The sequence below is a fragment of the Mastomys coucha genome, unplaced genomic scaffold (genome assembly GCF_008632895.1).
Source record: "Mastomys coucha isolate ucsf_1 unplaced genomic scaffold, UCSF_Mcou_1 pScaffold15, whole genome shotgun sequence".
In the NCBI taxonomy this organism is placed as follows: Eukaryota; Metazoa; Chordata; class Mammalia; order Rodentia; family Muridae; genus Mastomys; species Mastomys coucha.
Window position 1 is genome coordinate 16,566,211 of NW_022196897.1, and position 13,415 is coordinate 16,579,625.

General features: G+C 49.6%; 1 protein-coding gene across 1 annotated transcript in view; it reads left to right on the top strand.

Moving 5' to 3' along the window:
* Window positions 1-13,415, top strand: part of Ak8 (adenylate kinase 8) — a 113,984-nt gene that overhangs the window by 13,049 nt on the left and 87,520 nt on the right. Inside the window, exons 4-5 of the mRNA XM_031369546.1 lie at window positions 94-207; window positions 5,588-5,656. Of these exons, the coding sequence (XP_031225406.1) occupies window positions 94-207; window positions 5,588-5,656 (183 nt within the window). The remainder of the gene's footprint in view (window positions 1-93; window positions 208-5,587; window positions 5,657-13,415) is intronic.

The following is a 13,415-nucleotide window of genomic DNA, read 5'->3' on the forward strand; positions in this document are numbered from 1 at the left end:
CCCTTTATGGACTGAGCTATGTCCCCAGGCAGCAGAGCTGTAGAGCTAAGGGGTGTGTAGTGATGGCTCTCTTTCCTGCCTCCTTTTCTTCAGGCCATGTGGCTCTGCAAACATCTAAACAGTAACCTCATCACCAAGGAGAACTTACTAGAAAGAGACTTTTCCCATCTGTCTGCGGAAGCCAAGAGATACGACCAGGTTTACAAGGTAAGGTTCACCCTGGGCCAAGGAGCAAGGACAGGAGACAGGGCAGCAATGGCTTTAGATCTCCACTTCCCACTTGCTTGGCTGGTTTCCATTTTCTTTTTCTTATCTCTGTGCATGTGCGTGTGCGTGTGTGTGTGTGTGTGTGTGTGTGTGTGTGTGTACACGTGTATGTGCGCGTACGTGCAGCTACCCTTGGAGGCCAGAGGAAGGTGTCAGATCCCTTGGAGCTGGAGTTACAGGTGGTTGTAAGCTACCTAATATGGATGCTGGGAACAGAACTCAGGTCTTCTGGAAGACAAGTAAGGACTCTTAAGCATTCTCTCCAGCCCTCCATTTTGAATTTACTGAAAAGCAAAGTCTTGGGTAAAATCAGATTCAGGCAGATATGATGGGGATGTGGGGAGGACTTCAGAGCCCAGGCCCTATGGAAAAGTGGATGGAGTAAGAGCAGTGGTTCGCCCCGGATGAGACTGGGTGGTTCAGCCCAGTGAAGGGAGCAGAGGCAACACGTCTGCACACCCCAGATGAAGGGGCTGATGGCCACACAGGGCTGTGGGGTTCAGCTGAGCTGTAACTTAAAGAGCTGCCATCAGAATAGCAACTCTGGTGCCTTGGGAGTGTTTCTCTGATACTGTAGGGTTCTCCATGTCCTCAAGTCTACCCTCAGCACTTCCCATCTGTGTTTTTTCTCCTGGCGCATCCCACAAGGATGGGGGAATGCTGCTTCCCACACCAGCTGTGTGTTCACCACTGATTCCAACCCCAGAGCTGACAGCCTCTGGAGAGGTGGGATTAATGGCATGCACCACAATGCCCAGCTAACCAAGTGTCTTTCAGAGCACAGGATTGGTTTTTATGTATTTGGTGTATGAGTGTGTGTGTGTGTGTGTGCATGTGTGTGTGTGTACATGTACATGATGGTGCACATTCCTGTGTATGAAGGCTAGAGGTTGATAGTGAGTTATCTTCTTGATCATTTTTCAACATCTTTTTGTTCCTTGGTTTTGGTTTTGTTTGAGTCAGATCTCTCACTAAACCTGCAGCCCACCTATTAGGCCGGCTGTCTAGCTAGGAGCCCAGGTGTCTGCCTAGTTTACATGCTTGTCTTGTGTTTCAGGACACTGTTTAGTCAAAGAAAAATCCAAAGACTTTTTTTTCCCAAAATTCCCTTTGGAGCAAAGAGTGAGGATGTGTCTTTTGGCATTCTCTGAGGTTCAGGTTCCCTCCTCCTCCTGGGGGCCCTCGGGGATGGTGATACTCAAGTGTATGGGCCACTTTCCGTGTCCCCTCAGCTCCACCACCTCAGAGCCTATAGACATAGCCCATTCATTTGTCCAGTGCTCTGGCCACGCTCAAAGCCTCTCGGCCCTTTTAATGTTTAGCCTCCGAACCACAGTAGCCAGATCCATCAGTGCGCAGCCTCAGCCAGCAGTGTGCTCACTCGTAAGGCAGAAACACAAGCCTGTCTGATCTTCCAGCCAAACTATGAACTTGAGTCATCCACCATGACAAAGGATGCCTTTTTGCCCAAACTGAAAACTAAAGTGGACTCCAGCAGATAAGAGCAGACATGATGGTCAGTGTGCTCTGTGACCCCACCACCTGCCGAGTCACATGCACAGGCTTGCAAGGGCTATGAGCTGAAGAGTTAGGTTCATTTGAAGCTCTCCTAAGGGCGGGGCTATGGTACTGCAGGCATGGAAGAGCCTGGGATCAGAGTGTCAGAACACCCCAAGGGGCAGGACTGCCTCCAGGACACTGGGCATTCATGCCAGCCAGGGCTCACACAGCTTTTGGTGTATGCTGAACTTTATATTATAAAATATAACAAAGATATGCAGGAGCCATGAGAACCTTATGGGCCAGGCCCTGGCTTCAGCTGCTCCCATGTCAGGCCCCACAGCTTCTAGGATTGAATTCTCAACAGGAAGTATGCAACTCAGGCAAGCTCCCTCCCCTAGGGGCTCACTGAGCCCCCACATCTTAGAAACCGTCTGTGGCCTGGCCTTGCCTCTTTCATTTAGAGCCAGTCTTCAGGAGCAGGAGCAGGCCACAACATTTAAGGACACCATCTTGGGAATAGAGATGAGAACCCAGCACAGCACCACTCAATACAACTCCCCTCCGACACTGCAGTTAATTATGTTACATAATTCTGTGTTGGGGGCAGGTGGGGGACGGGGCACAATCACATGTTGCATTGGATCGGAGCTTGGAAGGCTAGGCTCAGGGAGGCCTTCCTCAAGCTGGGCTCTGCCTAATTCAGTTCTCCACACTGTTTACAATGTATTTCCCCAGCCCCCTGTATCCCAGACAGACTGGAGATGACCTTCAGCTATGATACTCTAGTCTTCGGGTCCGAGTGCTAGGATTGCGGCACTGGCTACCATGCTCTGCTTTGTCTCTACAAATAACACATCTGGGGGATACAGCCCAAGCTGCTGGCTTCTGAGCTAGCTTGGTAGCCTCCGCCCAGAACCCAGGGCCCAACACTGCCCGTCTCTCCCTGGGTATCACTGACTGGAGTCTGCCCCTCTGATTCCCTCCTTTCTCTTGTCCCTTGTCCCCAACCACTGCCTCTTACTCCAAAATCTAAGAGTGGTTCCTACCATTCCTTAATCTCTTTCTAACTTGCAGCAGCTGAGCTTTGCATAAGAGTCTGGAAAACGTTCTTTTAAAAAACAAAACAAAACAAAAACAAAACAACAAAGAACTTTTTACTTTAAATTATACTTGCACACATGTGCACTTGTGTGTCCTCAGGCACCAAGGCACTTGTGGAGGTCAGAGAACAGTTACTTGGAAGTGTAGATTCTCTTTCCACTCAATGGGTCTCAAGAATTGAGCTCAGGTCATCAGTGTTGGCGGCACATGCCTTTACCCACTGCTGCCTCTCTGGACCTGGAAAAGGTTCTTAACCATTCTGGCAGAGCTACTGTCTGTTTGGAGAGCAGATCAGGGGCTCTCGGCTCCTACCTTTCTGCTGTACTGCTTGAGTCTGTGCTGTGCATTAAAGTGCCCACCAAGGTGACCCCGGGACATTATGGTCACTGAGAATGGAACCTGCTGGTAACCTAAGTTCGTACCATTCCGGTGTGAAATGAGGTCCAATTCTACAAGTAGTCCTGGAGGCAGAACCAGGCCCAGCCTATAGTATAAACCTGGCACCTCCGGGCAGCCAATAAGCATATTCTTCCAGAGAGTAAGGCATACTGGGGTGTCAAGCCAGTCACCCCACCACTGGGCCCCAGAGAAAAGGAAACACAAGCTGGCTGAAGTAGATGTAGCCAGAGCTGTCCCCAAGCAGCGGAAGAAGCAGACTGCCGAAGGTGAGTCTAGGCACTCACACCTGTTCTGGGAGGGGCCATCCTGGACTCCATCTACTTGTCTGTGCCTCTCCCCCACCTCCCAAAGCCAGGCCTGGGGGCTGAAGGGTGATGATGCACCTGTGGGTTCTGGAAAGAGGCACCCTGACTCCTGCAAAGACAGTTTGGCAGGGCTTCGAGAAGCAGCCCAGAAGCCCTTGTGGTGATATGACACATCAAAGCTGCCATCCAGACAGCACAGTGTCAGGGAACGGCAGGGGGCACTTGGGATGGGCCTTGCTCAAAGCCACTACCTAGCCCCCCCTCTGGGAAGGCTTCCTGGAGGCATGTACCCCACCCTAGCCTGCTACCTTTCAACCAGGTACTTTGACTGCTTGGATTCCCTGTGTCTGGGCAGATGCCTCCTGCGTTCCTATACCTATATGAATACTGCATTGGTGGATGGCAGGAGCGAGGGAGGGGGACACTGGGAACGGCTCTACCCAGTACTATCTACCCATTCCAGCTACACTGCCAATGTAGGGAGCTCCACTGGACACCTGGGGGAAAGTGGGCACCATCAAAAGGGCAGCTCACCCTTTTGCCAGTGGCTCCCCACCTGGCAGACCCTTTGACTCTGAGGTCACCTTAGGCCAGAGGTTCTCCTTGTGAGGCCCCACTCTAGGAGCCATGGCATCACTTGGGGACATGTTGGAAAAGCAGATTCTCAAGTTCAGAACTTCCGGGGTGGGATCCTGGAAAAACACTGGCAGGGCCAAAACCTGGCTCAGTTGATTTGCCTAGCATGAATTGGGCCCTCATTAAGCTGAGAAGGGTGACACCTGCCTCTAATCAGCACATGGAAAGTAGAGGCAGAAGGATCAGTTGTTCAAGGTCATCCTTGGCTACATAGGAGCTGGAAGAGAGCCTGGGCAACATAAAACCTTGTCTCAAAAGAGCAGGGGCAGACACAGTGGCGCATGCCTTTAGTCCCAGCACTCAAAAGCAGAGGAAAGGATCTCTGAGTTTGCCAGCCTGGTCTACAGAGCAAGTTCCAGGGCAATCAGGTATACACAGAAAAACTCTTATCTCAAAACAAAAACAAAACAAAACAAAGCAAACAAACAAACAAACAAACAAATGCAGGGACTGTAGGAGGGGCCCTGGACAGCTGAGTAAGTAAGTGAAGAGCTCGCTGGGCAGGCATAAAGACCTGAGTTCAGGCCTCAGCATCATGTAAAAAAGTCAGGCATGCGGCACTCATACCTATAATCCCAGCACCAGAGGAGACAGAGGAGACACAAAGGGTCCCAAGGCTTGCTAGCTGGCCAGCCTAACCTACCCAGAATGTTCTAGGCCAGTGAGAGACCCCATCTTAAAAAGCAAGGTAGGTGGCACCTGACCTGGAGGTGCCAGCTGTGGCTGGTATGACTCCAGGACTCATGCGTCGCTGTTCATAAAAGCTAGGCTTCCGGAAATGTGTCCATAGTACTATTTTGATGCCTGGGCAGGGATCTGTTGGTTGACATTCCCACCCAGTTCTCTGGGGTAAGAACTTGCCCACAATAATCATTGGCCCATTATTGTGGTGTGAACATTGCCATGAAAGCCAGCTTTTGGTCAGCAGTGTGAAGTCAATTGAGTGCACAGTTGGAGAGGTGCACGTGCACTCTTGAGCCTTGGCCAATGGTTCCCACTCCTATCTTGTGTGGGGTCCAAAGGCCAAAGACACAGTTCTTTTCCTTGAGAAATGCCACCACTACTGGGGATGACAGACACACCCTTGAACAGCTTGTGGAATGGAAACTTCAGTATCTGCACTCTTGGGGCATCCGCAGTGTGAAGTATACTCAGGAGGCAGAGGGATTTGGAGGGATGGGGAAGCCTGCTGCTTGGAGGTAGGCATGGCGTAGGGTGATTTAAAAAAAAAAAGACAGAGGATGTGGAAGGGCTGACATGGGCATGCCTTTGACAGGGAGAATGCTCAGGGGCCCCAGGCAAGGGCACTGCCCATGTCTGCCCTCCTGAGCTCCAAGCTGGGCCTGGGGCCCTCACACCACGTGTCTTTCTTTCAGAGGATTCCCAATCAGATTTTTGTCAGCCTTGTCCAGGAACGTCTGAATGAAGACGACTGCCTCAAAAGGGTAAGGCTGTCTGGCCCTGCAGGGCACAACACTGCCCAGCTGGGGGTGGTTACAGGGTGAGGGAGGAGGGATGTGTCCATCTTCAAGGGTGGCTCTCAGAGGCTACAGAAAAGGTGAAGCTGGGAACTAGAAGCACCACAGAGGTCAGTCCTGTGGTCGTGGGCTTCAGGGTAACTGTAGGAGTGGCAAGTAGGTTGGGGTGCCTACAGGGACAGCTAACCCATTCTGAAGGGACCCTAGCAGAGCAGCCAGCAGAAGGCAATAGCTAAAGTATGTGGGGTAGACACAGAAGACCAGCTAGCGGCACTAAAGTGACCAAGGTCTTTAGCTTTTATTCGTTGTTAAGATTTATTTATTTTTAGTTTATGTGTCAAGAGTGTTTTGCCTTCATTTTGGTATGTATGTGTGTGAGGGCACTGCATGTGTGGAATGCTCATGGATGCCAGAAGAGGGCATAAGGTCCCCTGGAACTGGAGTCACAGATAGTTGTTGAGTTGGATGCTGGGAATTAAACTCTGGTCCTTTGGAAGAGCAGCCAGGGCTCTTAACCATGGAGCCATGGCTCCAGCCCCAGCTTTTATCCTTTAAATCATTCCCTGCACAGTTTCAGAAAATCTAGTACAGTGTTTGAGAGCCAGCCACAGGTAAGCAGAGTCACATTAAAAGAAATCAGAGGAAACTTGGGACAGAAGCATGTGTTGGATAACAGGCGTGCAGGTAGCTCCTGCCCCGCAAGGCAGGGGGAAAGGGTTTCATACTAAGACGTGCAAAGGTGGGTCACAGTGTGACGGGCCTTTCCTGAAACCTATGTACATGCCCAGTGTGGGTTGAGAAGCAAGGCCAGAGCCAGGAGCCATGCAGCACACATGATGACTGTCTGGTGACCTATTCTCTGGGGCTTGGCATGCATATTGGGGTGACTTGGAGGCAGCATGGTAGTTACAGCTAAGGTGGCCATACTTACATCAAGCTGATCCCACGCACGGCACATTCTTTCTCCTCTCCCTCTGGTGCTCCAGTAACACGTGTGCTGTCTTCTAGGACCCCAGGGCTCTGGTCTGTTTTTATTTTCTGTTCCTTAGATGGAATAACTTACAGCAAGCTTTGTCAGTTCCTTAACTCTTCCTGTGCCATCGTCCTTCCACCACTGAGCGCATTCTGTGAGGTTTTTCTCAGTCTCCAAAGTCCAATTGGTTCTTCTCTCTGCCTCCTTTTTCACTGCCGAGACACTGTCTCTTCCCATATTTAGTAGATTGGCTTAAAGAAAAATTTAGCTGCCTGGTGGTGGTGGCACATGCCTTTAATCCAGCACCTGGGAGGCAGAGGCAGGAGGATCTAAGTTCAAGGCCAGCCTGGTCTACAGAGTGAGTTCCAGGACAGCCAGGACTACACAGAGAAACCCTGTCTTGAAAAACAAAACCAAAACAACAAAAATTAGCTGCTGCGGAGTCTTTGTTTTGTGAATGGTTTCAGTCTTTGAGCCACACCCTTGGTGGTAACATTTTCTTCCTCCACATCAGTCGGGACTGGTCTTGGTCTCCCTGGGCTGCGTGGGTGTTATCCTGGACACTTTTCCGTCGTGAGACTCTGGGTCCTGTGCTTTGGGGAATGTTGACTTTTTGTCTTGGCTGGTAATCGATTCGTTTGGGTTCTATCTAATATGTTCCAGTCAGCTGCTCTGGATTTGGTTTTGATGTGGACCTTGCTTTCAGCTGCTTTGTGAGGACTGCAGGGTCATGCCATCCCTTGCTGCCTCTGTATCATCCCGGGGGCCTTGGGTGAGACTGAAGCCTTCATTTCTCAGCACATTCCTTGGAATGCTGTTGGGGAAGGCCTGGTGGCAGGGGTGTGAGGCGATCAGTCCCGTGTGTCCACAGACAGGAAGCAGAGAGAGGTGGATGCCGGTGCTCAGCTCACTAAGAGTCCGTCCCGTGGAATAAGGCCACCATGTTCAGGGTGGCCTTTCTCTGCTCAGTTAAGTCTTTAGAAATGCTCGCCTGGACACCCAGGGATGGGATTCTACAATGGCTCTGAATCCAGTGAGGCTGGCAATGCAGGCTAATTATCACTCCTTCCTCCCTCCCTCCCTCCCTCTCTCTCTCTCTCTCTCTCTTTCTTTCTTTCTTTCTTTCTTTCTTTCTTTCTTTCTTTCTTTCTTTCTTTCTTTCAAGAACCCTGTAGCTGTCTTCAGATGCACCAGAAGAGGGCATCAGATCTCATTATGGGTGATTGTGAGCCACCATGTGGTTACTGGGATTTGAACTCATGACCTTCAGAAGAGAAATTGGTGCTCTTACCCCCTGAGCCATCTCACCAGCCCCTTATCATTTCTTAAAAAAAAGAAAGAAAGAAATGAGCAAAATAAATCTCATGCTTAAGCCTTAGAAGATCCATAGTAGCAAGAAAGAAAGAAAAGAAAGAGAAAGAGAGAGAGAGAGAGAGAGAGAGAGAGAGAGAGAGAGAGAGAGAGAGAGAGAGAAACCAAGCTCTTGGGCTTGCTTCCTTGGGCCCTTCCCTGCTCACTTCCTGTTCTGGGGCTGCCTTCCTATGTCCCTTTCCTGGTTGCTTCCTGGTGTACTCCTCAGGATTTTACTTCTGGGACTCTCCCTCATGTTTCCTACAGACTACCACCATACCAGGACCTAGGGTAATAGAGAAAGAGAGGGTTAGCAGGACATGTGCTCCAGTCTCTTGGGACTCAGTTCCTGAGCAGGAACTCATTCTGTAGACTGGACGAGCCTCGATCTCAGAGAGATCCACCTGCCTCTGCCTCCCAGAGCCATAGCTCTTCTGACAAGCTTTGCAGTGATGAGATCGTCTGGGCTTCCTGGCTCTGTGTGGCAGGTACTCAGCTCTGCTGTAACGTCAAAGCAGCTAAACACAGGTGTCTGGAAGGGCACAAGTGCATCCCAATGAAACTTTACAAAAGCATCTAGGATTGGCCAGATGCGTACACCAAGGGTCCTGGCAGTCATGGCAGAGAGGACATGTCTATGGGGGTGCCCTGTGGGCCTCCTTTCCAGCCTTTAGCCATAACTGTAGGGAAACACAGAAGGTGGGAGGGAGGCAAGGAAGCAAAGAAAGAAGGGGGAGAGGGAAGCTCTCTTTGGTGTCACGTAACAGGACAAATTTGCTAGTGTGGGAACCAAGGCATCTGGAGCCAGCTGAGCAGCTGAGAGTCACAGGCCTCTCAAGCCTCAGCGTAGACAAAACAGTGCTGATCGGTGAGGTGTTTTCTCTCTCACCACCGCATCCCAGTGACAGTGTTTCTGGTGTGGAAGCCTAGCCTGCAGCCGCAGAGCCACAAATGCCTCAGGCTGAGTTAGAGTGGTCTCGTGCATCTGGGCAAGGCACATTCACATGTCCTCAGTGGCCTGTCTGTGTTTTAACACATTAGAAATGCCATAGGAAGGAAGGGCTGGAGACAGCGAAGCAATGAAGAGTGCTTGCAGCTCTGCAGAGGACCAGAGTTTGGTTCCCAGAAGTCAGGTGGCTCACAACTGCCCATAACTCCAGCTCCAGGGGATCTAATCCCTTCTTCTGGCCTCTGTGGGCATCTGCATGCATATTTGCATGCTTATATACACATATATTTGTATGCATATATACATGCATTGTATACATGCATACATACACACAGGCATACATACACATGTACACATAAATTAATAAATCTTTAAAACTGAATGAAGCATGGTTTCGGGGACACTGTGGTTCTTCTGTGGTTTCAGTTGTATGTCTCAAGCTTACCCTCCAAGATACAGAGGAGTCATGTAGCTCATCCTGGCATTGCATCTCTGATCCTTGTACCCATGTGTCCTAAGTGCTAAGGTTACTGACATGGACCATGACACCTGGTCTGTGCAAAGCAGGGAATGGTGAGCCCAGGACTTTGTCTCTCTTCCACCTGAGTTGCATCGCAGCCCAATGAAGTCTGATGTCTAGCAGCCCTTCCAGAGCCCATTTACAAGCTTTATCTATGCAACCTCCTTTCACAGGACACCTGCAGTGTAGAACAAGTTCAAATCAGGCTCCAGAGTCCTTGCCAAGAGCTCCCACTGCCATCAGAATGATGACATTCCCTGTTATTGATCTTATTCTGTGTGATTACACTGTGTTGTGATTGACACTGTTGACCACACAGATATTTATAATACTTTTTGCTATGGTGACTGATGAAGGGAGCAGCTTTATCTGCTACGTCTCATTGCAGGCTCATCTATACTATTTAGAAAACCTATTGGTGGCCGCCCTGCTCAGGCTCACAGCACATGGGGCCAGGCTGAGGGCTCCATCTATTATCTCTTGAAGTGGTTGCTGTTTTCCTGTGTGTGTGTATGTGTGTGTGTGTGTGTGTGTGTGTGTGTGTGTGTGTGTGTGTGCATGCATGCAGGTGATTGTGTCTGTGTGTGTGTAGCCCTGAGTTTGGCATCAGTGTTGTACTGAGGAGGGGCCTCCTGTCATGGATGGGATGTCTCCCGAGTCTTGGTCATCGTTCTGTCCGTGCTTCATGCCTCCCACTTCCCCACCTGGCCATCAATGGCATTGGCCTTGAGGGCAGAGGTGCCTCTCTGACCTACATGTCTGTGGCTGTGGTTGTGCTCCAGCTGTTGTTACGTACAGGGGAAAGAACCACCTCCTTTAATTTGTTTTAAGATTTCTTTTAACCTTCAAGGGGCATCCGGAGCCGTTTTTTCATCTCTTCCCGATGGAGACAGATTTCCAGGGCGAGGCAAGGCTTCTAATTATGAGCTTTGGTTGTTCAAAAGCAAAACAAACCCTCACCCAAAACAGGCAGGCTCTCTTGCTTTTTGGGAGAAAAATGACACATATGCATATTCATTTATATGGTAATTATTATTATTTAGCTACACAGGGACTAGAATTGGTAATTCAGAGCACAAAAAGATCGCAGGAAGAGCGTTCAGGGAAACGTAACCCATCAGGAGTCTGTAGTTAATGCCCTGTTTCTTTTCTTTCCTCTGCTTTTTTTCTTCTTTTGCAATCTCTTTGAAGAATTTTATTTGAAGTGACCATCAAATGCATTAGAGAAAGAGAAATTAGCAATTTGTTTCAGAACTATGAAAAGGTGGCAGCTCAACCTGCCAGAGATATAAGAGGTGCTCCTTAGGGACTGTCATGTCCTAGAGGTCAGAGTGCCCATACCACTTCTCGTGGACAAGGGCAAGCTAAGAAGGAAGGAATGAGCTTGGGAAGCACGCAGAAAGGAAGGGTCAGAAGCAGAGACTGTGTAGTGCTCCAGCCCACATGTGAGTGTTCTGTTTGATATGGTGATTGGCACTCTCTTTCCTTGTCCAGATTTCTGCAAGTGTCCAGGTTTCTTCCCATGGCTTCCTTCCTGTAGCTTCCCAGCCCCTAGCATGCAGGAGGCTCCAGGTTCAATTCCCAGCACTGCATCAAAAAACCTGATATGGCAGAAAGAAAAAAAATGAATATATTTTTGGCCACAGAACATCCATTCAAATAGTTGAGAGCTCAGAACATACCGGAGGCCCTTCTCCTGGCCTAAGCCACCACACCACATGATTTCTCCCCTCAAGACAGCTGTGGAAAAACCTGCCTTGGAAGCTCAGCCTTCAGAAGGTGTTGTTATACACAGAGGAAACAGCTGTTTCTTTAAAATGCATATCAATTTAGATACGGCACACATCTGTAACCCCAACTGGTGGGACAGAGACAGGCAGATCCCTAGCGCTTATTAGCCTGAGAGTCTAGCAGAATCACCCTCCACATGCATGCAGACACCTGTGCAGCCTCCACATGCACACAGACACCTGTGCACCCTCCACATGCACACAGACACCTGTGCAGCCTCCACATGCACACAGACACCTGTGCACCCTCCACATGCACACAGACACCTGTGCAGCCTCCACATGCACACAGACACCTGTACACCCTCCACACGCACGCAGACACCTGTGCAGCCTCCACATGCACACAGACACCTGTGCACCCTCCACATGCACACAGACACCTGTGCAGCCTCCACATGCACACAGACACCTGTGCACTTATGCTTTTCCAGGCAATATCCTTAGAGTCCCCCAGCCCTCCTTGGCAGAGCTGCCTGCTGCTAAACTCTGCTCTTGGTTTTCTACTTCCTGGTGCCCACATCTGTGTAGTTGCCTCTTCTCGAGCAGGTAATGTGTCTCAGCAGACTGGGGAAGGAGGTTCTCCTTGTTGACCATACAGAGAGCTACCACATTGGAGGAGCCCCCGTGGTGGCCTCTGGGCACAGCAGGCCACAGTGAGCATGTGTGCAGTGTGGGCAGGCCTCTCTTTTCATGAGTGACACAGTGCATCATTGGTCAACAGGCACAAGTGTTCCCATGCCTTATCATGGAAAGATGGAGGCATCCTTGCACAAAATCATCTCTGGCCCCAATATTTCCCAGCCTTTGACTGTTCTCCTGGATCTAGTTCTAGTGACAGAACAGGGCCTACCACAAGTGTATAAAGTCACAGTGACAATAGCTGACCTAAAGCTCTGTTGTGGTGGCCTGGAAACACCCTCAGTTCTGAACCACTGGCCCTCAGACCACAGCCAAGACCCCAAGTGCCTCAGTTCCTCTCCTCCAGTTATTTGTATGTCTGTATGTGGGTACGTGTTTGTTATTTCTGTATGCATGCATGTGTGTGCATGTTTGTGGAGGCCGGAGGTCATGCTCAGATGTCTTCCTCAGTAATTTCCATATTATTATTGCCACCATACCACCACCACTGTCATTGTTGTTGTCGTCGTCGTTGTCATCGTCATCATCATCATCATCATCATCATTTTAGGTGTGTATATGTACACACAGGTCCCAGTGAACTCCAGGAGAGGACTTTAGGTCCCCTGGAGTTGTTGTTGTAAGGCAGTTGTGAGCCACCTGATGTTGGTGCGGGGAACCAATCTTGAGTCCCCTGGAAGAGCAGCAGGTGCTTAACCACTGAGCTATCTCTCTAGCCCTTCCAACTCCTGAGACAGGGGCTTTCGCTTCTACCCAGAGTTTGCCTGTCTCTGCCTTCCTAGCGCTGGAACTTGCAGGGCAGGTGCTCCACTGATAGGCCATCTCACTAGCCCTGGTTTCTCTTCTTGTAAAAGGCTTTAGGTAGATCATTTCTGAGAAAAAAAATCTATAAAACATATATATTGAAACAGGAAAATCGGTGCCTTAGTTAGGGTTTTATTGCTGTGAAGAGACACCATGACCATGACAACTCTTACTAAGAAAAAACATTTCATTGGGACTGGCTTACAGTTTCAGAAGTTTAATTCATTATCATCATCATGGGAAGCATGATGATGTGCAGGCAGACATGGTGCTGGAGGAGTCAGGAGTTTTACATCTTGATCCATAGACAGCAGAGGTGACATGTCACTGGACATAGCTGGAGTATAGGAGACTGCAAAGCTCTGCCTCCACAGTGACACACTTCATCCAACAAGGCCACTCCTACTCCAGCAAGACCACAGGTCCTAATAGTGCTACTCCCTATGACTAAGCATTCACACACATGAGTTTATGGGGGCCCATACTTACTCACATTACCACAGTCAGTGTGATAGTACACCTGTAATCCTAGCACTTCAGAAGCTGAGGCAGGAGGATTGCTGAAAGAGGCCATCCTGGGCTACAGAATGAAATCCTTTCTCAAACAGAGAGTAAAACTTATTCTACTAAGAAAATAAATTGGAATTCATCCACAGGCTTAGTGGCTTAACATCAGACATCTTGCTGGTTGACTCTTA